The following is a 26,841-nucleotide window of genomic DNA, read 5'->3' on the forward strand; positions in this document are numbered from 1 at the left end:
ATGGTTACAACTCCATGCATGGTACACGTAGACGTACCAATGGTATGGACATCGACCACAAAGACCACCGCCCGGCGTTACCATGGTTACAACTCGATACATATGGTAATGTACCGATGATATGGGCAGGGGGATGACACTCACCTCATTTGCATGGCAAAATTACCCGTCTCCTCTGCAGCCAATTTGTTTTCGCTCCATCGAAATCAAGCTGGTCACGGAGGAGACTACCTTCCTTTGTGTTTGTTCATTTGTGTATGGAGAGCCTTTCTTGGAGTCCATGACTTAGGCTACTACGCTCTCAGCTAGAGTCCGACGCTGCATTGTACTAGAAATACCTTTTCTGTGAAATCGCTATAGAGCCAAACGGGAACACGTATTCAATTTATAAATATAGCATTAAATTAGTATCACATAGTGGCCTCCGTGCAGTGGAAAACCTTAATTCTTTCATCAAAAAGAAATGAAAATGACCAAAAAACCCGGATCCACCTGTACGCCTATAAAATGGGCACAGAAATTTGTCTCAAATATGAATGAATTTTAAGAAACATACGGGATATGATGAACCAATGACCTGACGCCATGATAGCAGGATCTATTAGTTGTTTTATATACAATGCATATACCGTGTTGTCATAATACCAATATTTGGCATAATATATAACGACTAATATTTAGTATTGTAAATATGCAGTTCATATGCACAAACGAACACTGATCTTTATGATATTCAGGTTGTTGTACATCTCATATAACATGTCATATAGGAGGTCATATGTGTTGACCTTCTCCTATTGTATTTGTTCATCTGTGTATGGAGAGGATTAGCGCCATTAAACGCCATTAAAACTCCATCAGTATTAGGGCGTAGTTCAGTGAACTCACCAGATTGCTATTCCAAGTACTTTGATAAATACAGATAATATGTATTGATGGGTCGAGGCGATTGCATTGAAAACCTAATACATTATTCATAACAGTTACGTAATCAATCGATAGTGCGGACACTTTTCATTTGCAAACCACCAAAATTCGTGATCTTTTAGCGTTGGAAAAGAAACCACGTGAATAGAGTGCCCTCTCAAGAATATCAACTCTCTGATATGGGCTTGTTGGCAATATTCCAGAGAAAATCAGCTGTTGCCATGCCATGGTGCTAAATACTAAATTGTACACGTACTGCAAGCGAGGCCTGGTGTACTCGTTCCCGGGGTATATTTCAAAATTTCAAGCCATTTTTGTACCTGAATCAGACAGTGAACTGGGCCCGGAACTGGGATTCCATGGCGGGCCCGCCGCCCCGCCGCGCTGAGCGCTGGCGGGATCTATGTCGTCAAGGTTGTGTTCATTGAATTGAATTTTCTAGTGTGGTCAGCCAGAATATTAGAGATGCGAACTTTTTGGAACAACACCAGCCCGAAGGCGAAAGGCTGCCTTCACCCTGATTTTCACTGATATCTCCGATAGGCTTCGTGTGAGGTTTAATAGCAACAAGAAAGATGATGTTTTGGCTCATGGTAGGCATCGGGCAGGCGAGCTGCAGTGCAGGGCAATGTCCATGGATGGATCGCGCAAAGGATCACTGATCCATAGACTTTCATCATCATCAGTCGACTTTACGGGTCCATTTTTTGGACAGGATATAGCCTAATACCAATGACTTAGCCTACGTTTTAAAATGGAAATACGATGCAACATTCACTCTAGGGTCTTTGAAAAATGGAAAAGATAAATTAATGACCCTATACCATGTGCATGTGTTGTCATGATGAGATGGAGAACAAGCATGACAAGTATCTGACAAGAAAAATGCCGTCATCGGACGATTGTAAAAAAATGTAGTGGGAACATGTGCAAAAAGTACGAAAAACACTGCTGAACAAAAATTATGTCTTGAAATGATTTAAAGCAATACACGCAATATAAATCAGGTAAGAAATGTGCAAGATAGGCCTATAAAATTACAAGTCTTGTGATAAATTCTTGCACATGAAGTACGTCTATAATATCAAAATAAATTTACCTTCAACTTGATTCCCTTGATGTTTCAAGTTGAACTTCTTGTTGATTTTTAAAGCGGGTAGACCTACACGATGTGTCGATCGAATACAAATTACTTGTTCAACGTTCAAGGATCGAATCATCATAGGACCTTTTAAGACACTACTTTCATTTAATTTTAGCATTCCTAGAGTGCAACGAGTGGAGATTCAACACGGCGAAAACCCAGGGCGAAAATATATCTAACGAGCTGAAGAGTTTGGCTATCTGGCCTGCTAGCATCGGGCCGCTATCTAGGCTCGCTACAGGTCATCAGCTGGCCGGGGTTTCGCGGCTGGCCTCCGTCTATATCACTGGACTGGGTAGTGTCGATGCTTCCACGAGTCCCTGGTTGAGAATGTCTCGATCCCAGTCTCGATGCCTGGGTACACGCAAACTTTAGTATTCACCACATAATTTTACAAACCGTAAATTACAGCCAAGAAACATTTTCTTTTTTCCCCCATAGGCGAAGTTCAAATAACTAATAATTATAGGCCTAGGGTGGGTAAAAATATAGTTTTACTTTTAATAACTAAAATTAAATTACTAAAATCATTATATTTGAAAATGATTTCCAACACTATTTATAATTAGGCCTATAGGGATAAACGTAAACTGAAAGCTAGTACAAAGGCCAAGGTGCCGACGCCAACAAGGGAAACTTAAACATAAAAGCAAACTAGTACTTTAGGCAAAATAACGGTCCCAGATAACAGTCACGGATAACGGTCACGGATTATGTACATTATAAATAGCACATCAATTAGCTTCAATTGGGATAATACGAAGTGTCAAGTGGTACTTAAACATGTTGAATCATATTCTGATCAAAATAAATAATGATTGCACTGCGCTTGTCACGGAAGAATTTCAGCGCATTTTCAGCGTGGATCACACTCCCGTATATGGTAGTAGTTTATGATCATTTGCATACGGTTACCATAGATGCCGATCGGCACAATTGATATGTAAATTAGTAGCCAGAATCATTGCTCATTATAGCAAGAGCACCGATTGTTGAAAAATACACTGAAAATTTGCTGATAATTTTTTTCAGCGTAGACCTTCTATGGGAAAACGCATTTCAGCGTTGAGGTAGGCTTTTCAGTGTGATTTTCATTGTCAAGATTTCATAGTGTATGTTGTAAAAAGGTTATTATTGGTGAATTTACATTGAAAAGTAGTGTGTTTGGCAAAATTCTCAAAATCCCAAAATCGCGATGGACCCCCAAAATCTAGTGTAGTAATTGGATCCCTTGCCCCAATAATATACATAACTTTTGTTACCAGTGTGTTATTATTTTTGGAGAAAAATGCAAAAATAGTCACAAAATTACCACAGGGGTGTAGTACCCCCTTAAAGTTTGACAGTGTACATTCTTTGATGATAGTGCACCTTATCAAAGGCTTTACTAATATCCAAAAGCAACACTTCTGTGCATGGCTTTTTTTCGGTTTAAACACTCGGCCCAATCTTTGTGTTGTTATTGACACAAAAAGTTATCTGACCATATAGCTCTGTAGTCTGTAACTAAAGGTCAAAGATAGGGCAAACTATACCTTTTTGGATTCCTTATGCCAGGTGATTAATTTGGTATACTTTTGAAAAAATTTGAGATAATTTATAATTTTTACCCCTGTTTAACCTTGACCTTTTCCAAAAATGCCTGACAATTTGAAGCCAAATTTGTTCAGTACCCTTCAGGCATGCAAAACACTTTCAAACTTTTGTTCCAAAGATTTGGTCACATAACATACCTAACTCTGGGCAATCCTTGGTTTTTCTATCCTATTTTCAGATACAGATCACAGTTATGTCATTTGTTCGTGTTCCACACCGTTCACAGTCACTGTCCAGTCTAAATGGCAGTAGAGCAAAGAAGAAGAAACGCAGACCACAGGCAGCATGGGATGTAAGTGAACTCATTGATCTTTGTTTATGCCCGCCTTAAAAATATAAACAGCGCACATGTAATATATAACTCTTTAAGGTGGTACTACACCCCTGGATAAATTTGTGACTATTTTTTTCATTTCTCAAAAGTTATGTATATTATAGGAGCAAGGAATCCAGTTACTACACTGGAATTTCATTGACTCAAGACAAGCGGTACGTTATTTATGATAAAAAAAGAGGTACAGCTAGAATGTACCTCATTTCTTAACAAACCGTAGGGCCTATTTCGTCAAATAGTCGCCCCCCTCAAATAAATGCCCCCACCACTTTTTTCAACTAAGATGTTTCAAAAATGCCGATATTTCCATGCTATCTTGTGTAGTAAGCTTACCAAGTTGCCCACATGGTTGATAATATTAGCGTCAGTAATTGGCGAAAATCTGGATTGGAAACCCGGAAGTGAACCTAATGATTTTAACGGGAATTATCGTTCTAAAATTGACCTTGAATAAACGCCCCCTCCTTGGGAAAAGGTAACGCCCTGGGGGCGTTTATTTTACGAAATACGGTATATAATGAACCACTTGTCTTGAATCACTGAAATTTCAGTTAAGTTATTGGATTCCTTGCCCCTATAACATACATAACTTTTGTTACCAGTGTGTAATTATTTTTTTGAGAAAAATGCAAAATTAGTCACAAAATTTGTCAGGGGGTGTAGTAGTACCACCTTAATAATAATATATAACTCTTTAAAATCATTCTCAAAATAATTTGTGAATAGGCTTTTCATGCGAGTCCAAAACTACATACGGTATCAATATTTCAATATCCTTTTCTTTGTTGCACGTCTCTTTCTAGGATTCTGTGACTGATCTGAACCAGCATAAAGCTACCTTTGAAGAAATTGTAAGTGTAGTGGGTCGCATGTCATAAGTTGGGTACAATTTCCATTACATGGTCAAAAATGACAAAAAATGTGTTTTTGGATATGTTGTATATATTGACAATCTCTAATAATTAACACCATTTTTAACCTTAACACATGCTTAATTTTTGAGATAATGCTTAATTAGTAATTAATTAATACACAGGTGTCTATGTAAATCTCAATTTTCAAATGCTTTTTTTCTCAAATCGGACCTCAATTACAAAAATGACTGTAAAATTTTTATTTTATGCAAGAATGTCATCAGATTTGGAGGATATGTTCTCAATACATTAATGCTTCAAATGAACTTTTTAAAATAATTGTACGTAAGTTAATTACATTGTGAAGGTCAATGACCTTTTTACGAGTAATTAGCAAGATGGTTATTCTATTATTGAGGAAATGAATATCAAGAAGAGAAATGTACATGAGCATATTGCTAAAAATACTGAAATTCAACTAGGATTTCATTAAAAATGAAAAAATGGAACATATAACCCTTTAAGGTGGTACTACACACCTTGATAAATTTGTGACTATTTTTGCATTTTTCTCAAAAAATAATATCACACTGGTAACAAAAGTCGTGTATATTAGAGGGATAAGGAATCCAGTTACTACACTGGAATTTCAGTGACTCAAGACAAGCGATACGTTATTTATGATAAGAAAAGAGGTAACGCTAGAACATACCTCATTTCTTAACATATATAATGACCCCTTGTCTTGAATCACTGAAATTTCAGTGAAGTAATTGATTCCTTGCCCATATAATATACATATAACTTTTGTTACCAGTGTGTAGTTACTTTTTGAGAAAAATGCAAAATTAGTCAAAAATTTATCAGGGGGTGTAGTACCACCTAAGTAGTCAGTAATTGTTTTAGTTGTACAAATTCAACATTCAAAGCTGTCAATACATCATACCCTCCCTAGATTTGAAAAAGTAACCAGTAGTTTTGACATGCTGACATATGAATTTTCACATAGGCCCTATTGTACACTCCCGCATCCGCCTGCTCCACATCCGCCTGCTCCTCCACCCCTGGCATTTTTCATTTCAACTGATGTGATTTTTTTACTGAATAATGTATAATTATATGCTTCAGTAGACTGAAATAGTATAATATTAGGCTTAAAATGAGGTATCAACCACTGCTGTAGGGTATGGGGTTACGGAAAGCCAATCAAATTTGTATCACAATTTTCAGAAAAGTGTAATCCCTCCACCCTTTTAGCATACCCAACTTATGACATGCGACCAGTGGTACTTTATAAATAGGGACATTGCTGCGTTAAAACCTAACTTTTCATTCAATAAACATTTAAATCTGAATTTGGATTGCCTGAAAAATACCCAATCCATCCGCTACAAATCCATAATAATTATTGGTTATAAAGAAGAGGGTATGAATACCAGTTTATACATGTAATAGCAAATAGTGATTACGTTATAAGTATAATATTGAGGAAATTAACAAATTCATGCATCTAAATGGATATAAAATACCATGTCTTTGTGCATGGCCGCTATATTGTGATTACAAAATCACAAATATAGGCCTCACACGATTGGCCTCATGATGCCAAAATGTAGGTTGATGGCCAGACATTGGCACCTTCCTGCTGTTCCTGCTGACATGTACTATAAAACAACGAAAATGAGGTAAGTATAGGGCAGTATCACGATATGGCGATTATCGCAAAATTTTTACGGTGGGATATGAAAAAAATGGTGATGCACATCAATTGTAGGTACATTGCAGGGGTGTGATTTTTCCGGATTTCCGGATTTTTGGGATTAAAAAAAAAAAAAAAATCCGGATTTTCAAAAAAAAAAAAAAAAGATTTTCGGAATTTTCAGTTCCAGATATGAGAAAATCTCCAATTTTAAAATGAAAATTCCTTAGAACCCTGACTGGATGATTTATAGACACACTGTACTGTGCAAAAATGGTGATGCAATTTCTCATGTGTATGTGAATGATATGATACTGGAAGTATCTATTCACAGATAATAAATGTTTTGATACTATAAAGTGAAGTATTTTAACAGTTTCTCATTTTTGCATTTGACCCCATGAAATTGCATCTCCAGTGGTGCTCAAGTGTGTAAAACCCCTCTGGCTTTGGGGGGCTTCGCCCTCCCAACCCCCACCGGGGCGTTGCCCCTGGACCCCACCAGGGGCCCTAAGCGGGCCCCTGGACCCCCCGCCGGAACAGGCGAGAGCTACGCTCGCTTCGCTCGCTCCGCTTCGCAATTTCATTGCTTTGGGTTTTTTTTCAGAAAGCACCAATCACACCCCTGACATTGAGATGTGAAACACATTATGCAGACGGCTCAATATTACAGATTTAATAGATTCACTATTTGGAGCAAAGTTCTAGAAACACTATCATAAGCAAATCCTTTTAAAATATGCTATGTTAAATAACTGTTTTTTTTTTTTTTACCTTACTGATTGTTACTCCCAGCATGCATGTTACCAGAAACACATGTAATTATTTCTGTCAGGTCTAATGTTCAACATTTGTTCATTTACAGGAACATCGTCGCAGTGTGCACAGGTCCAAAAATTTGGACGCTGTTCGTCAGCAGAAGTTAGAGAAACAAATCGCTAAAGGTGAGCTATGAGAAGTTAAATTATTGTTATATTTTGTTTGTTCATTGTGTTTTTTCTTGTGTGTTTGTGCATATAGCCACCCAAAAGAGAACACACGCAGGAAATGTACAGACTCAGAGCTGCCAACTCTCCCTCTTTTCGCAGGAGACTCCCTACTTTTAAACCTTCAGAACCCTTAATCTCCCTGAAAAGGAAATGGTTTTGTCCATTAAGATGTTCACATTTTGACAAATCTCCCTGATTGCAACAGGAAATCTCCCTTTTTTCAAGATTCAAATGTTGGCAGCTCTGTACAGAACCAGGGCATAATATAGCTGATATTGCATAGCAAAATGCTCTACATTTTAAGAAAAGTGCTACACAAAAGTTATGGAATTTTGCATGTAAAAAGACACAATTGCTATACAAATTTGTACTATTGTATGAATTTAAGCTCAGACGAACGATTTCGAGACTTACAAAGCTTCGTAAAAGTTAGTGAATTGGACCCCAGGTCAGTAAGGTAATTACAAATTATGAACTACCTCGATACATTTATTTTTCCATTTCCAGCAAGAGCAAAGAATGAGCAGTCACACAACACAAGTGACTACAGGGGTACCAGGCTTCTTCGTGAGATCTTGTACGATGAGTCCCAGCTCCAGGATGCTTTGTCTCACAGCGATAGAGTCATGGCGGTCGTTGCAGACCTGTTTGGAGATGATCCCAAAAGACATACAGCCTTTCCAAATGTCACTCTTGCACCTGGGCAAAAACCAGGTCAAAGGTAAGAGTTAGAGGGTGGGGACTGCATTGACTTTCATACGATGAGCTTTGGGACACCTTGTCTCTTAGTGACAGGGACTGTCTTTGGAGGATAGCGAGAGCAATCGGTCTCTATTGCTCGCCTTAAATCTGATATATATAGGAGAGTGATTTTTGGCACTCCTTAGTTGACCATTCTCTCCTTACATTCTATTGTAAATGCTCTAAACAGCTCTCCTTGAAGGCTCCAGAAGAACTATTTAATGCTCTCCTGCAAATTCCAAAAGACAGTCCCTGTAAGTGACAGAGTCATGGCAGTTGTTGTAGATCTATTTGGAGACATACAGCCTTTCAAATGGGCTATTCCTAAAATCCATATACTTCCTATGAAAGACATGACCTTAATCTTCCACACACCACGGTTGTTTGATGTATATAGAATTGGCTTCATTATTAACTAAATGCAAACTATAGATGGTGTTATTTATCCTAAATCATATTTCTTTATTTGCAAGGGTAGGTGATTAATACTGCCATTAAAACACCTGGAATAGGTGAAACAAGCAGCAAGGAAATTTTATAAACATATTTTATCAAACAATAAAAGGAATTATTTGTATTAAAAGCTTGAAAGAGTAATTTCCAGTAACTAAATAGCGCCACCAATTTTGTCATTAATAGATACATTTTATATCCGAAAAAGCTTTAAAAATGCTATAAAAGTGAATAATTTTGTAAAAAAAGGGGAAATCAAAATTGAGAATGACTCAAAAGCATCTGTATACATTAGCATGATATCACTTTTAGATGTTTAAACCTAAAATTTTGTTGTACATGATGTTTTGTTTGAAAAACTAATAAATGATCCCATCAAACAACCGTGACATAGAGTGTGAATTTCAAATGGGGTACTTGAATGCTCCATTTGAAATCTGCACCTCCTGTATGGGAAGTTGAAAGTCATGTCTTCCAAAGAGGGAGTTTGTATTTCAAATGCTATAGCCCCTTGCACCTAGACTTGCAGTGACTTGACTCGTTTTGATTTGACTCGACTCGACTCAGATTGGACTTAAAATTTTGGTAATTTATGAACAATGCCCCATAGGATAGTACTGCCGGTGTGGTAATCGCTACGTTTTTTTCACACCACTTAAAGGGCAAAATACCTCGGGCATTAAATTTCACTGAGATAATGAGAAAAATATGAATTTTTTTCTGATACCAAAACCTCAATTTTGATAAAGACAAATGGGAGATTATGCTGTCGATGAGGTCAAGAACTTTTAATATATTTGCTAGGTTCTTAAAGGTGTGTGACTAAAGAACTTGAAAATATGTAGGCAACATATATTATGTATCGCATTATTACCTATAGTAGGAATTCCAATTGAATGAATGCAACTTTCAACAGCAGTACTTGATCCAACCGTGATTGTATATCGCGTATTTCAAACTACAACGTGAACACACGACCTTGGATACAATGCTAACCAATCACAAGTATGTTGGCATGGTTGGATTCATTTCTGTGTTACTCGTGCACAGTTGCACACGCTGGCGTACATCGCGTATTGTACAAAAAAGTCACACTACTGAAAGCTGCGTTCATTCAATTGCAATTCCTACTATAATATACTTGTCTAAAGTGTAACACAAGAAGACAATGAGTTTAACCAGTATTAATTTCTTTGCTTCATTCACAGACATCAAGGCCCCATATCAGAGGCTCCGGAAACACCAAGCAGAATGACTTTGCTAAGTGAATCTGTTATGAACTCACAGGCTTTAAATGATATGGAGGGTAATGGTAAGTTTAATTTGACTTGACTCGATACTACGTTGTCCCAACGCTAGTCCGGAGCTAGGTGTCTCTGCCTTTCAATTCAGTTGGTGATCAGACCCCATGAAACTCGTTTGAATGAATTGATGCAAGTTGCCCATAACCAGTGACACTGGACAACACAAATTCAATCAGCAAAATTATCATTAAGTGGAAAATGTAAGGAAATACAGGACACATGCCAGTGTGGCGATATGACCAATTATGAAGTGACTTATCGACCTGTTTTTAACCAATCAGATGCCAGGAATCAAGCAGTAAAATCAAAATAATTGTCATTGATTTGTCTTTTCAGGGAGTTCAGAGAGTGATCTTGAAGAGGATAAAGAGAATGTCCCAGTGAGTTTCCATAGCAACTTGAATTTTGACAGATTCCAAGACTTTATTAAAAAGCAACAAACAAAGCAGGTACGTACACCACTTAATGGGCTATTCCCATTGAAATCCATACACCCCCTGTGGAAAACATTAATCTCCCGCACAGGAAGTGTGAATATCAAATGGGGTTACCTGAGTGGGTGAGATAGCCCACCCAATAAGTGTCCTTTTCATTACCATGTTAAAACAAAGCAAAGAGAAAAAGTATAATTTTCTCAAATTTAAAATGCTTATGTAATTCATGTCACTAACCCCAACACCTTTCAGAGAGGTTTGTCAGAGGTGCCTTATATTTTGTCCACCCCCTCTGCAGAATGGAGGCACCCAGTCTGTACGGTTTTGAAGGGATCGAGCAATTATGATTTACTGATAGTACAGGCTCTTGGCAGCTCTTGTGATCAGAGAAAGTTAATTGTACTTGAATACCCGAAAAAAAACCTCAGAAAAGGAAAATGCATTAAAAAGGACTAAAATTATAATTTTTACCTATTGTGAGTTCAAAAAAGTATAAACTTTGTGCTAGCAAACCATTACACTTAAGGCCAAATTAAAAAAGTATGTCTCAAAGCTGCGCCGTGCGCATTTCTTTTGCGGTGTGAATTTGTCTCGGAAAATTGTTTAATTTCTTTACAAAATACAAAAAAATATCATTAAAATATGTTTTGAAAGCATTTGTTGGTATGATTGTATGATACACTATAAATTAGTGAAAATATTTCATTATAATATATGTATAAGAATGTAAGTTTTGAAAGTTACAAGCATTTCAAGCTTATTTTGACTGGGTTTGAGTCGGGGTGGGAAGGGGAGACAGGGAAAAATGCATTGTGCATTGGATTTTAAAATCTTGCAAGCTTAGAGGCATACTATTTTTTTTAAGCCTAACTAATCTTTGTATTTTCATTTTATTATAGGCCAGTCACCCCTATGATAGCACCCATGCATCTCTGCTTCAGAATACTGGCAACTCCAGGCTTCACCAGGATTATGGCAAGAAACAAACTAACGGTTGGTTGCAGTAGGATATTTAAGGGATATTTTATGATTTCAACATCCCTTTTTTCAGTGTCAATGTTATATCAATGACAAAACCTATTTCCAAAATTTCTGTTGATTTCAATTTTGCATTTCCATGTATTATGTATTTAACCACTCCATATGCTATGCTGTTGTAATAACTAATTGTCAACAGCCAGAAAATACAGATTGGAGAATTTATTTGGCAAACGATCGAGTCTGCAAGAAATGGTGTACAGTTCACACAGTTTGGCTTGAGATTTATAGCCGGCTTTGGAGACTCACAAGTTGATTTGTTCTGAATTTTAAAAAAAAGTTGCAAAAAGTTCTTAAATATTTTAAGTTTTCCTAGATTTCTATGCAGTGGGATGTCATCATGCTGAAACAAACAGATAACTGCTAATTTGATAAATAATCAATTTGTTTGATTTTCAGAAACACATCAAGAAAGTCTTGATTCCAGCCAAGCCGATGGCGACTCTGCGCCCCCAACCAACGCGATAAATGACACGGTCAAAGTCAAGAAGAAAACACGCAGCAGAATTGGGAAAGAAAAGCAGCAGGTGGCAGAAGAACAGAAAGTGGAAGATTCTCTCAATCTGTCTACAGTAAGTCTCTTTGTACTTAAAAATAGATCCAATCCAGCAGAGCTCCTTGTGTTTTGTCAAGTCTTTAGCCATTCCATTTGAAATCCATACAGCATGGAGCTGCCCATTCAGGTAGCCCTATTTGAAATTCACACTCCCTGTGTGGGAGATTAAGGTCATGTCTTCCATAGGGGGCATATGGATTTTAAATGGAATAGCCCAATACTGCTGGGGATTTGGGGTTAGATATTGGGGTCTCGTGTCAACTGTCAAGGATTGTAAGTGGTACATGTGATGTATGCGGATGAGTCTTGGCAGAGAGAAAAATGTACGTCAGCTGCATGCAGTGTTCGATTTACCAGAAAAAAGTTTCTTGCATTTGTGCAGGTAACATAGAAATCTACATGCACAAAGTGAAAGTAACTTGCACACAATTTAACCATAACCATATAAAATATGAAGTTTGTGCTGTGAAACTAATCATCTTTTTTTACAAATGAAAAGTAAAAATTGGTGTCATTTTGTAAGTGATATTTATATTACTTCTGTGATTCAGAGGCACATTGTATGTTTCTGATTCCAACTGTAATTTACGACTAAAATTCTACATGCACTTGTGCAGGTACTTACCTGCACAGAATCAGAGTCACCTGCATAATGTGCAGGTGGTAAATCGAACACTGGCTGCATGTATGTTGTAATCAATCAAGGATGTAGACTGTGACTTGAAGGAAATTGTTGGTTTAGTATTTTCTTCCAGCGCTTTCTTTCAACGTGACTGCGTGTTGATTTTAAAGTTCAAGAATTTACTATTTTTTCATCATTTTTCTGAACTTTCAGGTTCTAAGAGGGCTTGCACAGCAGATGACTGATTATGAGGTAGCAACAGGCAGACAACCTCAAACTGCTGATCATGGTGGCACAAGCCTATCCCACAATGCACCTGGTGTGTCTGGCTACACTTCTTTGCTGGTGCAAACAATAGCGAAGCTGATTGGTTATCTGAAGGAGGTATGTATATGGGCTATATCAGTTGAAATCCTCACACCCTTTATGGAAGGCATGAGCTGAATCTAACACATGGAGTGTGAATTTCAAATGGAGTCGCCCATTCAGTGTCGTCTGCTCCAAAATGGGCTATTCCAGTTGAAATTCATACACCCCCTATGGAAGACATGAGCTGAATCTTCCACAAAGGGGTGTGAATTCAAATGGAGCCCATTCAATGTCAATGTCGTCTGCTCCAAAATGGGCTATTCCAGTTGAAATTCATACACCCCCTATGGAAGACATGAGCTGAATCTTCCACAAAGGGGTGTGAATTCCAAATGGAGTCGCCCATTCAATGTCGTCTGCTCCAAAATGGGCTATTCCAGTTGAAATTCATACACCCCCAATGGAAGACATGACCTTAATCTCCCACACAGGTGTGAATTTGTGCGGAGTCACCCTTTTAGGTAGTCCCACTTGATATTCACACTCCCTGTGTTGGAGATTAAAGTCATGTCTTCCATAGGTGGTATATGGATTTCAACTTGAAAAGCCCTATTTTACCCACTCACACAAAACCCAGAACAAGCTGGTAGACGTGTTTTTGAGTTATAGGTGTGTAAAGATGACATTCCAATAAAACAATTCAAATTACTAATTTTGTGGGACTAAATGGACTGCAATTGAACTATGTTAATCTCTTTTCAATCTTGTGTAAAGCAGAAAACTAATTAGCCCATTTCTCAGAATAGCAAACAAAGTTATCTTTCAAGATTTGTTAAGTGCCAGATGACACAGTCATGACAAGACTTTAAAATGAGAGAGAATTCTGTTACGGTTCATTGGACATCTAAGCTGCTGGGAACCAAAGTCCTGAAAGACTGGAAATTGCTTTTTGAATTGAGCTTTAGCATATCATGAAAAGAACGGTAAAATATAATGTTTTAAGACTTTACTGACAATTCAATAATGTGTGTGACCTCCACGGTTACGAGCACACTCCTGACAGCGATTGGGCATGCTTGCAATGAGCCTTTGAATGACTTCTTGGTCCAAGTCTTGCTAGGCCCTTTGTAGTGCTTGTCCAAGCTCTTCCAACGTCTGGGGAAGGTGTGGCTCATTTCTAAACCTGCGTTTCAGTAAATCCCAAACCTGTTCTATCGGATTTAAGTCCGGCGAGCGAGCTGGCCACTCTATGTGCCCGATGCCTTCTTCCTCAAGGAAGTTCTCCACCAACCTGGCCCTGTGGGGACGAGCATTACCGTCCATTAGAAAAAATTTTTGCCAACAGCAGCAGCATAAGGAAGAACAATGGGTCGGAGAATCTCATTCAAATACCGCTCACCAGTGACACCACCTCTGGGAATGATATAGAGATCTGTACGTCCTTCAACACTGGTGCCACCCCATATCATGATCGAATTGTCATGTTCAACAATATGCTCTTCATGATATTGTTGTCCTCGTTCTCTCCAGACTAGTGCATGTCCGTCATTTGAGATGAGACAAAATCTATACTCATCATTCGTGAAAAGATCAGGTGTCCATTGTGCAGGTCCCAAATTACATGGGCATTTGCAAAGTTTAACCGGGCTCTACTGTGTTCTACAGTCAACGGGGGCACAACATTTGGCCTTCTGGCATGAAGTCTGAAGCTGGGGAGTTGATCACAGCTTGGTCTGGAATTCTTTAAGGTTTACTTTTGTGGGTTCAGGAATTATTGGTTTTGAAGGACAAGTTTGGCAAAGCAGTGGACACAGGGTGGTAGATGTTGTTACTGATCAGTTTGGATCTGACTATGAAGACTGATTTTCTTCCATCTAACACTCATCATCTACAACTCACACTCCACTACAACTCTTCTCCTTACAAATCTGATTTCTTGGCCACTTGCGCAAAACACAGGCGTGTCTATGTCGATCAAAATGTCTTTGTGATACCGGTAGTGCATTTTTTTGCTAGTAAATGGACACTTTCAACGGGTTACGGTATTTGCAAACTAATAAAATGGTAATAACCTGTGGACTCGATCTGAAATCATTCAGCAAGATGATTTCTGCCTCCTCAACTACAATCCAGGCATATGATGTGGTTGCTGGATTGGCAAATCCCTTGCTAATTCCTGTTAGTGGCTGTAACAAGAATGATTTGCCACAATTTGCAGGGCCAATCAAAAATATGTTGCTGTACTACCCCCTTCCTTCTCTCAAAAGGGTTAGGATAGCCTCCCTGAAAGTGTCCTCTGCAATCTGATTTCGTTCCAGTGAGCTTACATCAGCCATTGTCCTCTGCATTCTTGCCCACAATCTCCCTCAAGTGCTTGACGCTGTAGATGCGCCAACGTCGATCGCTCTAATTTGGCTTCTGCCCCAACTAATTCCTAGGCAAGGGAAATTGCTTCATCTATAGCCCTGTTGCCGCGGATGCAGATGAACTCTGCAAATGTCTGTCTTACATAATAAATAATAATAATAATATTGAAGGTGGCAAAAGGTTTAAATATATACAGAGCAACAGAACAATTAGAAATAATTATACAAATGTGTCTTAAGATTGAGTTCTTAAAACAGCAAGTGATGTATATTCACGCATATTGATTGGTAAACAATTCCACATTCTGGGAGCATTATAGTAGAAGGCCCTGTGCTCAGCAGACTTCAGCAGTTTAGATGTATTGTGTTCTGTCAGTAGTGTGGTGTCAGATGTCTTGATGTTCTTGTTAATGATTATTACAGATACATGAAATGCTGACAGATGCACTCTCTTGTATTTACGTGTGAGGCTGGTTTCTCCAGTCTGCGGCGCATCGTTGGTAAGATCAGGATGATCTTTGCTTTGCAGTGGAGTAGCGTCTTCCTTGGTAGTGTACACTACCAAGGAAGACACTACTCCACTGAAGTTATAATGGAGATCACTAAAATGGACCTGGATACCTTGAATGTTATGTAGCCTATGTTTCACAGCCAGCCAACGATGTACACGATCCAATTTAATGCCATATGGTGGATTAGGTTTAGGTTTTAGTAACAGATACATCACAGCCAAATGCTGAATTGTGACCTGTATTACAAAAATAAATATAAATATACATAAATAGAAGATTATACAAACAGACCAAGATGAGAAAAATCAAAATGTGAGCAACCACTTAAGTTAGAGTCTGAGGAAAAGATGAAAACCAGAGGCGAGTCAACCTACTTATTGACAAGATGGATATAGTAGGGCACTGGGCTGTTGGCAAATCTTTATGTGCGCATGGTCAGCCTGTAAAATTCATCATCATTCCTGAGACTTCTACCATGGACCTCCTTCCTTCTACAAGGGAAAAGCCCACTTTTGTGTTCACCAGAAGGAAGCGACTGAGCAAATGTAAGGGGATGACTTTCCCTCCTAGTGGAAAGGGATTCCAAGTTGCAAGTTCTGAGAGCATGTTTGTAAGAAATGTACTTGTTATAACCTAATATAATCTTGCAAGCCCTCTTCTGGATATGATGAATCATCAAGGATTGCTTGACAGTAATAGAAGAATGCCAGATCACATCGGCATATTCCAGTAGAGGGCAAACATAACAAGAATAAATGGTGATCAATTCAGTGGTGTTGAGTGCTTTTTTCCATCCTGATGATCTTCCAAGCTGCATATAGCCATCTAAGGGCTGTAGCCTGAGTGTGTCTGAACAATTGAAAAACTGTGTTAGAGAAACTTTGAGGCTTTGGAAAGATATCTAAATTCGCACTGCTGTATGTTATTAGATACACTGAGCAAACTTGGCGATTATTTAACTCTACCATGACGAAGGAATATTGGCGTAGTGATAACCAATGTTCCTATTACTGTTGCATGTTTTCGACGTAATGCACGCTTTACATTTCAGTATTACAAACTTACTCTATCTTGGTCAAGCGCTGACAGACGCAAATCACAAAATACATACAAGATAGAAATCCATATCCCATATATATACCAATCTTTTCCAAGCAAATTGGACTCATTTTTATACCTGAAGTCCAACTTTTGGAAAAATTTAACACAATTTTGCAAAATATTTACAAAAAAAAATGCAATTTGGGTTCCAGTGAGGTTAATATCCTCCTAAACTTTCCCAAATTAAATGATTATTTTACACTGAATTTATTTTACAGACTGAGTCTAGAATGGGTGAAGAGAAACAGATGAGAGAACAGATGCAGTACCAGGTGGCTGAACAGAGAATTCTTATTGATGCTATCACTGCGGTAAGAATGGCAAGAAATTATATGCCTGTCAATTCTCTGATTTTAGTCGGATTTCTGATTTGTTTATTTTTCTCAGGGGTGTGAAAATCTACTATTTAATTCTGCCGTCAACTAACAAATATTGCATTGTCCACATTTTTTTTAAATTGCCATATCTGTCAATCCCCATCCATCTGGATGGCCGGTGCTCCCATGAAAAGCAGGAATACATTCAATACAATAATAATGGGCCATGTACACAGGCCGTATCATATGCCGAAATCTGCACTATACCACAATAATGTGGCATGATTGTGTGCAATTTGGACATACAAAATGTATTATTTTGTGTTAGTGTTATCTCTGTCCTAGGGCTATTCGAAACAAATCTTGCAAGAAATGTTTGGTACAATTACGGAATAACCTCCTCACTGAGAACCATAAGGGTGTGATGCCTCATTGCAACTAAGATATAAATTGCACACACGGGGTATGTTGTGTAGGGTATAATGTAATTATTACAAATGTTCTTTTGTATTATCTGACTGCAGGACTTACTAGCTACCCAGGATTTGCAGCTTCAGAATCAGCAAGAATTCAACCAGTACATGGCACATACACAGGTGCAGCTAAAGAGTATTCAGGTAAATTTCTTGAAGAGATTCATCATGATTAGCAAAGGAAATGTTCTTGCAGCTAATGCAGTTAGCATGTGTGTGTTCCAAACAGTCAATAATACCTTGAATTACTCCCTTTTGGCATAGTTTTTTTTTTTTTTTCCATTTTCATTCACCTGTACTTGGGCCTGGTGGAAGGGAAAAAGAACATACAGACATGGTCCACCAGACCCCATCTTAATTACGGTAACCAAGATAGATGCAAAGATACAATCAGATTATGACAGCCTTTTGGCATAGTTGAGATTAACTTTGGCATAGTTGAGATTAACTTCTCTATTTGATTCACATAGAAAGGTTTGTAACATACAAATAGATTAAAACAATTTTACTCTCACTAAATAGATTCATCAGGTTTGTAGACAGTGTTCGAAATAAGCACTTGTACTTGTGTCCAAAAATCACTGGGACAACCATATTGAGCTATTACTTGTCCCCTGGACGACCACTATATTTTACCTTCAAAATCATAATTTATATATTAATAAAACTTGAAATTAAGTTTTCACTTGTCATGTTTGATTGTAATTTATATTGTTAAGGGTAGATTCTCTATTGTTGGTCGAAGGAGCCAAAAATAAAATTGATTTTCATTATCTAAATCAATATATTATTGAAAAATAACACTTTGATGTATTACAAAAGTTCATTCTACAAATCATATACTTTGAAAACATGCTTGATTTATTGTTGTTCATGAGTTATGTACGTTTTACAAAAGTGTTGTTGTTTCAGCCCGCTTTACAACATAACTCAAGAACCACAGGACCTGCAGAAGTATATCTGGGATATTTGAATTATTCTACACACTACGCTATGAAATGATCAATGTAATTTTTGCCAAAGCTCACTACCATTCGTAAGATGGTGTGAACTACCAAATCGCAACAGTTTAAAATAGTTGCTAACCTTAAGAGAGATCTGTGGACTAGCACATACATGTAGTATCATATGCTGTGATGTCCACTTGTTCAACATGTCCAGTTCTGAATATTTTTAATTAACCACTTCACCGAGTTACCAATGGTGCCAGTACTTGATCAGAACGGCAAATTTTGAAGCTTGCACAGGTTTACCAATTTGTAGCTACGGATTTTCCAGAGCAAAAAACATCAAACGAATTTGATTTTTTGCACTCAAAAATATATGACACATTTTTGGGACAACCAAAATGTTTTGAGGACAAACAGAATTTATGCGTTAGTTGTCCTCTGGGCCCATCGTATCTTTATGATCACTCTTACCATATCATGTGGTGTGCCCTGATAGAATGTTTGGAATAAACCCAAATTGGAAGCTCAATTTTGTAAAGCATTCCTATCTAGCCTAATTATCATTTCATAATAAACTTCTATAAGTGTTGTAAGTTAACATCTTGACTGTTTGTATTTTCTCAGGAAATGTTATCCTCCAAGTTAGGACTGCAGACAACATCAGCAGTGAAATCTGTACCTCAGCCTTCAAAAGAGCAATCCATTCCACACAGCATGTCATCTCAGCAAACTCTAATGCAGTCAGTAGGACCCAGGCAGTGGGGTCCACCACACCAACACCACCAGCCTGGTCAACCCCATTCACTACAAGCCCATCAGTTGGTAACACGACCAGAGGTATCACAAGAGGGGGTACGTCAATCGATGCAATCGCAACCACATCAACCTATGTCATCGCAAGCCCATCAACCGATGACATCTCAACCACATCAACCGATGTCATCGCAACCCCATCAACCGATGTCATCACAACCCCATCAATCGATGCCATTGCAATCACATCAGTCGATGTTATCGCAACCCCATCAACCGATGTCATCTCAACCACATCAACTGATGTCATCGCAACCCCATCAACTTCACCCTATGGAGCCACAACCTTCTCAACGGCTGATATCACAAAATGGGATGCCACACCAGGGAGCACACCAGACTATCTCATCACAGCCACATCATCTTAACTCGCCCCGGCCGTTAGCGTCACATCAGTCAGCACCTCCGCCAGGGATATTACACCAGCGAATACAGGGTCATCATCTAAATGCATCACAGGAAAGACAGTCTCATCAACATGGTTATCATCAGCAAGCAACTGATGTTGCCAGTGACAAACAGGTGGATGGGATTAGGACACCCTTAGCAGCAGGTGAGATTGAGGCTACTAAATATTACTTGCTTCCTGTGTCCTAAAAAAGGTGTGTTTGCCCTTTCCTGGTCCCTGACATTCCAGACTTCATACAGCACAAGGCTTTAGGCCCTTTCCCACCACTCTTTCTCATTTTGATTAGCTTCTTGTTATGTTTTTGTTTGTGGAGTAAATACAAAATTAGCTGGGCAGACTATAATCAAGCTTAATAATCGTTTCTCTAGTCAACAGATAGATTTCTGGCATTTCCACCACAGCCCAACTGTCATGCACGTATTTTGGGGGGGCTTTGGGGGTGCCAGCCCCCCGGGGTCAAAGTAGGGGGTGGCAAAAACGAAGGGGCGGCGGAAGAAGAAGGCGGCAAAAACTAAATGGGGCGGCAAAAAGAATTAGTAACTAAAAAGGGCGGAAAAATTTGATAAAGCATCAAAAATTTTATTTAAAAAATGGTACTATACATCAAAATGGGCTGCTTTTAGGGCGCTCGCGCCTGAACCCCTTTTTTTTGCTCTTCACTTTTCAAACGACCGAGAAAAAATTGGGTCAACCTTTTCGGACTTTGGGCTGTTGAGGAAGGGCGGCAAAATTGAATTTTCTTCAGCCCCCGGGTTGGGGCGGCCACGCGATGCGCCACTGACTGTTGCTTTCCATAATTCCCTTGTTATCGCATTCCCTTGGTTATGGTCCACCTTACCAAAGGCTACTATGAATTTCTAGATGCATTTGTAACAGCTGTGTTACTTTTTGGGAAGTCTTTATTTTAAATTGAATGAAACAAAAGATTAATAATTTTTGTTTTTTAAACAGTAAACGTATCACAGATGACAACAAGCAATATCACAAGCCTGGTGGATGAGTTCTCCAATGCCCTACAACAAGCGACCTCTAGAACTGGAACCAGTTCCAAAGCTGATCCAAGTACTGCCTCAACAACATTGAACACTGGAGAGACATTAGCTCACAAATCGGTAGCTCTCACTAGATTGTCACAAGATCAACACATCACAGATCATTTTCCTGGACCACCGACTTCTCAATTCACTTCAAGTTTTCTTGAAGACAAGCGACACCTCGGGGCACGCGACACTAACATCCCATTCCAGCCTGCCGTACTTCTTTCACCACCTCGGCAGAGGGATAGGAGCTCTGTTGTTAGACCAAAAGTAGCATCTGTCGGTGCTTATCCGTTGAGTTCATCAGACGGGACTGCCGTTGGGACTATACATTCCATTAAAAGTGGAGCACAAACCTACACTGTTCCCAGTTCATTTTCTCAATCATTATACTCAAACAAACAATCTACAGCAGTGCCAATTCCAAGGCAGCTGCAGATGTCATCATTTACAGCAGAGAACACAAGTTTGCCAAGTTCAGCCCAAGCTGATGCCGATTTAGGTGCAAGAATAGCACAGCTGACAAAAGAGCATGAGGTCGCCCAAAGTCGACTGAATCAGCTGAAGTCTGCTTCAGGTGGTGGTGTAGGCAGCCAAGGGAAGGAGCCCGCCAGGAGTGCAAGAACTACGGATGCCAAGTCAAAATTTGTAAATGGTAGGTTCATTTACAGGCTTTATTTCTTTGATGCTCTCTAAAGCAGGCATGAGTCACTTTTATCTTTTACTTTGCGTGCTGACGTAGCAACCTTGTCTTCTAACGGGTAACTAAGACCTTACGGCAAAAAGGTGTTTTTTTTTCACCTTGACATTAAACTTCAAATTGCTACTCAAGAATGAATAATCAATTTATTACCAATAGGTCTTCCAGGCCTGGTGTTAGCAGCCACCCGTCCACCTGTCATTTGGGATGGGCAGTTTCCTCCTGGGACAGGCAGAATTAATACCTGCATGTGCTAAATTCTAAAAATAATGCTTGAATAAGTTTTGGAACTCATAACAGGACCAGACTAATAAATCAATTAGCAAATTTAACTGACTGTGAACCTTTAGAAGTTGCAGAGGTCTGGTTTATGTTTTCAGGGTCAAATTTTGAACAGGCAGTTTCGGTGAAAATGACAGGCTTTCAAGTGGAATCACAATCATTTGCTTGACCATGTTGGAGACCATGTTGACAGCGATCACCAGAATTGTTGAAATACAAAACGTTTTATTTCCGAAAAAAACAATGTTGTTTGGGGGATCGAATAGACGTCTAAAAGCTGCTAATTTTTTTCTTATGCTACAGCGATCAGCAGAATTGTTGAAATACAAAACGTTTTATTTCCGAAAAAACAATGTTGTTTGGGGGATCGAATCGACGTCTAAAAGCTGCTAATTTTTTTCTTATGCTACGGCCATGTGTTTGAAAGTTCTTGATAAGCATTTTGACCAGGGATTATTAGACCTATGCAAAGGGGGCAATTACGTCACAAAACTTTAGTGACGATAAGATGGAAATTTCAGTCCTCATTTTGCCTCCACAAAACACCCAGAAATGTCTCAAGTTCACTTTTCAGAGTTCAAAAATCAGCATTTCTGGGCAAGTGAACCTGGGATTATGAAATTATGAGACAGATTTTGAAGGTGCTTTTCATTTGACACATTTCATGCAAAATATATGTTGTACATTTACAGGTTCTGCCCTACCTGTATCACCCCCAATATCACCAATTCCATTTGACCATCACCTACCAGTGAAGCCAATGAGTAAAGGACCATCCCATGTAGCCAAAGAGGGGAAAACAATCCATGTGTCGCTTCCGAGACCGGATGATTTGGAGATATCGGCCACCAGCACGCCTTCACCAAAAACATTTGAGGGCAGAACTAGAGCTAGGTAAGTGTAAGAGAAAAGAAGAAAAATAAAGTTTAAAATTTTTGTGCTTTTCGTACTCAATCTGAGAGTACGGAAAATGAATGTTTGCGCTTTTCACACTTAATCTGAGAGTACAGCAAAGTAACGTTTGCGCTTTTCACACTTAATCTGAGAGTACAGTAAAGTAATGTTTGCACTTTTCGCACTCAATCTGAGAATACAGCAAAGTAATGTTTGCACTTTTCACACTCAATCTGAGAGTACAGAATATTAATGTTTGCGCTTTTCACACTCAGTCTGCGAGTACAGAAAATGAATGTTTACGCTTTTCACACTCAATCTGAGAGTACAGAAAAGTAATGTTTGCACTTTTCACACTCAATCTGAGAGTACAGCAAATTAATGTTTGCGCTTTTCACACTCAATCTGAGAGTACAGAAAAGTAATGTTTGCACTTTTCGCACTCAATCTGAGAATACAGCAAAGTAATGTTTGCACTTTTCACACTCAATCTGAGAGTACAGAAAAGTAATGTTTGCACTTTTCACACTCAATCTGAGAGTACAGCAAATTAATGTTTGCGCTTTTCACACTCAATCTGAGAGTACAGAAAAGTAATGTTTGCACTTTTTGCACTCAATCTGAGAATACAGCAAAGTAATGTTTGCACTTTTCACACTCAATCTGAGAGTACAGAAAAGTAATGTTTGCACTTTTCACACTCAATCTGAGAGTACAGAAAAGTAATGTTTGCACTTTTCACACTCAATCTGAGAGTACAGAAAAGTATTGTTTGCACTTTTCGCACTCAATCTGAGAGTACAGCAAATTAATGTTTGCGCTTTTTGCACTCAATCTGAGAGTACAGCAAAGTAATGTTTGCACTTTTCACACTCAATCTGAGAGTACAGAAAAGTAATGTTTGCACTTTTCACACTCAATCTGAGAGTACAGAAAAGTAATGTTTATGCTTTTCACACTCAATTTGAGAGTACAGAAAAGTAATGTTTATGCTTTTCACACTCAATCTGAGAGTACAGAAAAGTAATGTTTGCACTTTTCACACTCAATCTGAGAGTACAGCAAAGTAATGTTTGCGCTTTTTGCACTCAATCTGAGAGTACAGCAAAGTAATGTTTGCACTTTTCACACTAAATCTGAGAGTACAGAAAAGTAATGTTTGCACTTTTCACACTCAATCTGAGAGTACAGAAAAGTAATGTTTGCACTTTTCACACTCAATCTGAGAGTACAGAAAAGTAATGTTTGCACTTTTCACACTCAATCTGAGAGTACAGAAAAGTAATGTTTATGCTTTTCACACTCAATCTGAGAGTACAGAAAAGTAATGTTTATGCTTTTCACACTCAATCTGAGAGTACAGAAAAGTAATGTTTGCGCTTTTCACAATCAATCTGAGAGTACAGAAAAGTAATGTTTGCGCTTTTCACACTCAATCTGAGAGTACAGAAAAGTAATGTTTGCACTTTTCACACTCAATCTGAGAGTACAGAAAAGTAATGTTTGCACTTTTCACACTCAATCTGAGAATACAGCAAAGTAATGTTTGCACTTTTCACACTCAATCTGAGAGTACAGAAAAGTAATGTTTGCACTTTTCACACTCAATCTGAGAGTACAGCAAATTAATGTTTACGCTTTTTGCACTCAATCTGAGAGTACAGCAAGCAGGTCACCCAGCAGGTTGTTCAAACTGGGCCATGGGGGAGTTGATAATAAATAACAAGCTGAGCATGCACCTCCAAGACAGGTGGCATTGGAACATTCCTATTTCTACCATTATAGGCAACTCCCACTAATAATCTTTGCATTTTATTTTTGTCTTGTCACAGGCATAGTAATTTACATGTGAGTGAATCCAGCCAACCATGGAAAACACCGGATAAACATGTAGGTATCAATCATTACAGTGCGCAAAAGAATTAAGCCACCAGTTATGTTTGCTCCTGTATATCTGAAACAAAGACATATAATGTCAAAATTAAATCAAGCATCCAGTACCTGTAGTACCCTTTAGCTCTGATTTAAGACCTCGGTTGTTGAAATTGGTTGAGAATTAAATAAACTGCGATCTAAAACCCAAGGAGGTAACAAAATCAAAAGTTGCACTGTTCAGTTTTTTTTAGAAGTCCGACGTCAAATATATAAAGTTGGTAAACATCACCGGCAAACATTCCTGGCTAATATGTGAAAGTTGATATCCGTGGTTTAAAAAGGAGACTTTGAGCTGCAAATAAACTCAATGAAATACCCAATATTTGAAATGGTGTTTTAAAAAGCTTTCAGTGAAGAATAAAAAATTGCCAAGTTTGGTATCAGAATATATTTTAAATTTCTGTACAAGAATACTTGTGAGAGATATGGTGGCTCAAAATGGTAAAGAGAATTTTGGGACACCCTAGCATTGTGTGACCAATATTTTGCTAGTAACCTTTCATGTGGCTCAAACAACCAACACAGGAGCTCATCTCCATTTAGCTCCCCTGTGTAATGTTATACGAAGCCATAATGGAACCAAGCATTGGTCGGATAATGGAAAAATCCGGATATAAGTGAATGACATGTAATTCTGTATAGAATGTTCTGAAGTGCTTTAATTTGCTACAACAAAATATACCTCAACATGGGGTAATAATACTGAAAGAGGAAATGTATTTGAATGCTGTATATGCAACATCATGTCCTGTAAATGCTTCAGAGCATGCATTTTAGGTTTGAAATCCTTAAAATTGTTTTCCTATGAAGATCACACATCCGGATAACAGAGAGGACCGTATAAAAGAGGTCTGGATAAAAGAGGTTGGACTGTATATAAAGCATTACCCAGGGGAGTTAATGGCGATGAGGTTTTGTTGTACTGAACCCTCTTGGTCATCTTTGATGTTGATGATTTATTCACTCACTCATGTTACTGCTCATTTCAAACTTGTGACTGACTGATCAAATAATTTATTGATTCTGATTTGTTTGTTTTTGATTCCAGGGTGATTCTCAGGAGGAGCAGTTCTTTGCACTGACAGCCCACATGTCAACATGAAGGAAGCAGGATTGCAAGCTGGCATTTAGCAATTACCTCAAAGTTTGTACTCACTACTCGAGCAGGTGCTAATCACAGTGGCGTAGCGCGAGTCATCCAATTGGGGTAACTGGGACTGATTGAGGGGGCGCTGTGTGTTTTTTGGTCATTTTACTATAGCCCAAAACACTCGGATTTTGATTTCCACTACCATGTCCGATACAAAGTCTGACGCTGAGCTGGGAGCAATTTAAGAAGAAAAAAAGGGCACACACTCAGAAAAAAATATTATCAAATTAGGCACTGTGTGTTTTTTGGTCATTTTACTATAGCCCAAAACACTCGGTCTTCGATTTCCACTACCATGTCCGATACAAAGTCTGAGCTGGGAGCAATTTAAGAAAAAAAAGGCACACACACAAAAAAAATATATCAAATTCTCACTTCCTACTTTTCCACAGGTAACGATAAGACTTACAGAAATCGTATCTGGTACATCAATGCAAATTTTGAGCACATTTGATGCTGTTAAATGACTAGAATTGTGACTGAAGCAATCACCATTTAATTTTCTTTATCATATCATGATCATGCAATCAGCGAACTATAGTCTCATTCCCAGACTGCATATTGCTCAATCGCGAACATTGACTATTGTGAATGTCATACACCAAGGTGGGAAAGAGACTGTTTTACATATTTTGCTTAATGAAAGTGATTCGCAGGTGCCCTGTTTTTTCCTAATAGTTCCCCGTTCATGGAATTTGTGTGAGGATAGGAAAGAGAAGGCCATGAAGTTTTGGGCAAATTTTACTATGGAATTTGACGCTACGCCACTGGCAAATCATGTACCCAAATTTTTGTGTACATACTATTTATTATGAATTGTGGAATCAATTTTCAGCAGTGTTTGCATTTTGTTGGAAAGCCTATGTTCGCAGGAGTATATTTTGACAACAAAATAGATTTCA

General features: G+C 38.4%; 1 protein-coding gene across 1 annotated transcript; it reads left to right on the forward strand.

The window, feature by feature from the left end:
* LOC140141598 (uncharacterized) lies at positions 1-26,841 on the forward strand. Its single transcript, XM_072163510.1, has 17 exons — positions 1-42; positions 3,846-3,959; positions 4,805-4,852; positions 7,420-7,498; positions 8,051-8,264; positions 9,946-10,049; positions 10,378-10,490; positions 11,375-11,468; positions 11,913-12,085; positions 12,905-13,075; positions 17,198-17,290; positions 17,821-17,913; positions 19,344-20,085; positions 20,893-21,633; positions 22,653-22,854; positions 24,687-24,744; positions 25,838-26,841. The coding sequence occupies exons 1-17, from the start codon at positions 1-3 to the stop codon at positions 25,889-25,891; spliced, it is 3,135 nt and encodes a 1,044-aa protein (XP_072019611.1). The 3' UTR covers positions 25,892-26,841.

Source organism: Amphiura filiformis, chromosome 19 (assembly GCF_039555335.1).
Source record: "Amphiura filiformis chromosome 19, Afil_fr2py, whole genome shotgun sequence".
NCBI classification, from domain to species: Eukaryota; Metazoa; Echinodermata; class Ophiuroidea; order Amphilepidida; family Amphiuridae; genus Amphiura; species Amphiura filiformis.

Bases quoted from the DNA above. Each gene is read 5' to 3' on its own strand.
- LOC140141598 (XM_072163510.1), top strand. From the start codon at position 1: ATGGTTACAACTCCATGCATGGTACACGTAGACGTACCAATG. The intron at 11,469-11,912 runs GTTGGTTGCAGT...TTTGATTTTCAG, and splicing joins TGGCAAGAAACAAACTAACG to AAACACATCAAGAAAGTCTT. The intron at 21,634-22,652 runs GTAGGTTCATTT...GTACATTTACAG, and splicing joins CAAGTCAAAATTTGTAAATG to GTTCTGCCCTACCTGTATCA.